The sequence below is a fragment of the Nanorana parkeri genome, unplaced genomic scaffold (assembly GCF_000935625.1).
Source record: "Nanorana parkeri isolate BGI_ZX_2015 unplaced genomic scaffold, ASM93562v1 scaffold78, whole genome shotgun sequence".
Classification (NCBI taxonomy): domain Eukaryota; kingdom Metazoa; phylum Chordata; class Amphibia; order Anura; family Dicroglossidae; genus Nanorana; species Nanorana parkeri.
Window position 1 is genome coordinate 2,211,707 of NW_017306346.1, and position 3,991 is coordinate 2,215,697.

Below are 3,991 nucleotides of genomic sequence, written 5' to 3' on the forward strand. Positions count from 1 at the left end.
TTTAATAAATTGCATTTTATTGGACGTTACGCACTATGTCCTTGTCCTTTTTCTCTTTCCACCTGGATTTATACTGGTACCTGTGATCTGAGGAGACCTTATCGCCTTTTTCTGTGCATGGGCTTCCCTCCCCCATTAAGAAGGGAAAAAGCGCATTTGACCTAGCTCTGTAGGTCTACCTCCCCAGGTGAGCACTCACTTGTTATCATCACTCACTTGGTGGAGGTGAAAGTCTGCCTGCATTGTGTGATTATCCTTACCTGAGCGTTATATGCAGATTGGCTGCGAATCATCTGAGGAGTTTTTTTTGCACAATCACCATTGTTTGCTTTTGTTTTTTCCTTGGGACTTTTTATTGTCTATATTGCTTTTTTGTCTTTGTGTAGATATTTTCTATGCCTCATTTGTTTGAAGGCTCATATATGTGACTCATTTATATATGTTTCACTTTATTAGATATGTATGATTATTAGCTCGGCACAATATTGTTTTTCACATTCTCTATAATAAATAAGTGCTGAACAATACATGCAATCAAAGTGTTCACAATTGCTTTTCTTGTAAATATCAATCCTTAATTACAGACTTGGATTGGAGATTGCATGGTCGGCAGCACAGCTCCTGTTTGAGCCATTTTTCCACCCAGAGAATACGGTGACACGGAGAGAGAATTGTCGGGCATACATCTTACTTGAAGTTTTATGTCAACTTTCCTCATGTGAGTAGTTTTTTTTTTAAATAAAGGAGTTTTTTTAATTTTATGGTTTTATGCTATGGGCTGTTTTTATATTTTATTGGATATGGTCGTGATGACATGCTGACGTCATTTTCTGTGCAACGATTGTGGAGAGACAGCCTTTAAATAAGATCGATTGGAGATCCTGGAAAGCAATTTTATACCTGCTTAGGTCTACTTATAAGGTGAGTGCCCCACTGAGAGGGGGAGCACCTGGGTGCTTACAATTGGTGTATGGACCTTGTAAGAACTTTCACAGTGGAAGGATAAAGAGTGTGGTGCACGTGGGACAAATCTTGAGCACTTTATATGTGTGATTCCACTTTTGTGTACATCTGAACACGGAATAGATGATTGAACTTTCCAGAGGGATATTATTTAGGATTGATATTTACAAGAAGAGCAATTGTGAACACTGATTGTATGTATTGTTTAGCACATATTTATTATAGAGATTTGTTGATTTATTTATTGTTCTAGTTAAAGCGCAGCACATTCATCATTATAATTTGACACAAAAAGAAGCATGCTGATGGGACGAACGAACAGAGTGACAGAGATGAGCTTGGCACTGTTCTGCTGTGCACAGTGGGGAATTGTGTTCCCTGTCTATGTATGATGCATTCCATAGGGTGGAGCAGGGTTAGGTTGGGGAACATGGCGGCAAAGATGACTAGAGGACAACAGGCCGATGACTAGAGGACAACAGGCCGTGCATCCTATATCCTAACCCCTCCCCTGTCACGGCAGAGAGCCGTGACAGGATTGTTAGGTGAGCGAACGCCGGTATGTGTTCGCTCGCCTCCCGATCTACTGAGCCGACCTGTGACAGTCTCATTGTCACAGGTCGGCTAGAACTATGAGGTGAGTGAAAAGCACTCCCCTCATAGTTCTCCTTTAAATAGCACCCCATCGCACCTGCTGGCACAACTTAATTTAACTGGAATGTATTGGGGTACTGTGTTGCACTGCAATGCAGGCTGCCTGGAGGTGCACTGGGGTGCCATTCGAATGAATGGCAATACAACACACCTAGGGCAGTTTGTATGTGTTTAGTGCACATTTATAAATGCATAGAATTGATTTTCAATTGTATAAATCAGGGCCCATTCACACAATAGCACTGCATTAAACACATAATCCTGTTTCTTTAGTGTGCACACAGCATCTCACTTAGTGTACGCCAAAGACGCGGTATTATGTGTTCAACACCCTGAAAGATACCATTGGAAATCAATTCCATGCATTTATACATGTGCCCTAAACACATACAAACCGTGCGCTACATTGCCATTCATTTGAATGGAACCCCAACGCACCTCCTAGCGATCTGCGTTGCAGTGCAACACAGTACCACCACACATTGCAATAAAAAAAACCCGCCAGGAGATGCATTGGGGTTCTATTTAAATGAATGTCAACACACCTAGCCACATTTACATGTTCCTCCTTAGGAAATGTACCCTAACCACATACAAATGCAGGTTTAACACTGCCAATGTGAATGAGGCCCTGTGTGACATCTCGGAGAGCTGGGAGGCATGGGAGCCTCAATGGGCCCTACAGCCATCATTCCTAGAGAGTCTCCACACCCTAATAAACAACATAACATATATATATATATATTATGCAGCGTTGTAACTATCCCCGGGTACCAAGAATGCTGGAATTACCATGCATTCCTCATCACAATTCCCGAACTTGCCGTTTGAGAACCGTTAGACTACAGCAGAGCTCTCCCGTCTGTCGCCCCCAGCCATTGTTCTACAGACACCCACGTGCCGCCGGTTCTGATCCATCACTGGGCGTGAGCCGAGGCTGCACCACGTGACACGCTCTGCCGACAGCTTCATTTGCAATCAGCCAATGGCGTGGAGGCTCGACGAATGCATTGGGCTGGGCTCGCTGTATAAATAGGGGGCCGGCGCTCCGTGCCCATTGTTCCTCTTGTGGAGTGTTACAAGCTCGGTGTTGCGGTAGCTGCTAGGTGAGTACCGGGGGATGGCATCCTGATGGGAGTGTTTTGGTTGAGTTTCGATGACATATGTTGTGTTATTGGAGTTCTGTTCATTGCAAGTTAAATCTGGCAGTCCGTTAACTCTATAGACTCTGTTCATAAAGCTCTTACATTAGGCTATTTGCAGCATTAAGACTTATTCAAATCTTATTGGAGCCAGCTGCTGCCGTGCCTTTAAAAATGGGGATCCTTATGTGTGTTAGCTTTGTGCTTTTTGTTTGGTATGTTGAATTAGGCTGCATGTTCCAATCCATGGCAGCCTTATGTAAGATGCTTGGGTTTGCTGCTGGCTTCATTCATTCCCTATGTATGATCTGTGATCCATCCTTGGTGCAGTTGAATGATCAGAGGTGTGGGTGGGTGCTCCCATAGGACTGCATAAAATGAGGATTGTGTGGTAGCAGTGTCTGTCCTGACGGCCCCTCCATCTGCTCCCTTTCACAGATAAGAGCTCGAAGATGGCAGACAAGCCGAACCTTCAAGAGATTGACAGCTTCGACCGGTCAAAGCTGAAGAAAACCGAGACCAACGAGAAGAACACACTGCCTACGAAAGAGAGTGAGTCTCTAGACACACCCTGTTGCATGTTTCCATGTGCTAATGCCTTATCTGCCTTTTATTTCTGTTGGAAATGTACTTTGTGGCTTTTTCTCCAATCTTTCTGTGCTTGTGATCTAATTAAAATTTCATGCCTTTCAGCGATCGCACAAGAAAAACAGAGCTAGAATGTGATCCTGGACCCTCCACATGATTTGATGAAATGTGGCTCGTGCTGGAGATTCAAATGCACTGTGAATGAAGACGTGACCTACCAGTCATATGTTGGATCATGGAATGCCAAAAAAAGGGAATTGTCTGTCTAAACTTGTCTTCCCTCTAAGTATTTGTTGAATGGAATAAACACTTTGTGCAATAAAAGGTCATTTTTGCATTTATTGTATATTAGTAGTGGAGGGGGTACTGATTACTCTAGTGGTACCTTTTTAAAACTGAACTCTAGGATCGGCAGATCTTGCCGTGTGTAACAAACTGTCTCTGTGCAGGAGCTTCCTGTAATAAAGATTGGTCACTGTGCTCTTTCTTTGTGCAGCGTGACTGGTCTTGTATCTGCTCCTCCTAGTCTTCTGCAGGCAGTCTGTAATGGGGCCTGCTGAATCCTTCCTATAGCAATGCAGGTTGTCTAGCACAATTACAAGGTAATATCTGGGTGTGAAAATGCCTTTGGTGCAGAAGTGGCT

General features: G+C 43.5%; 1 protein-coding gene across 1 annotated transcript; it reads left to right on the top strand.

Annotated features, from left to right (window-relative positions):
- Nucleotides 1–2,543: 2,543 nt before the first annotated feature.
- LOC108804922 (thymosin beta-10-like) lies at nt 2,544–3,671 on the top strand. The gene is made up of 3 exons (XM_018576843.1): nt 2,544–2,723; nt 3,198–3,311; nt 3,453–3,671. The coding sequence occupies exons 2-3, from the start codon at nt 3,212–3,214 to the stop codon at nt 3,476–3,478; spliced, it is 126 nt and encodes a 41-aa protein (XP_018432345.1). The 5' UTR covers nt 2,544–2,723; nt 3,198–3,211; the 3' UTR covers nt 3,479–3,671.
- The last annotated feature ends 320 nt before the right edge of the window (nt 3,672–3,991 follow it).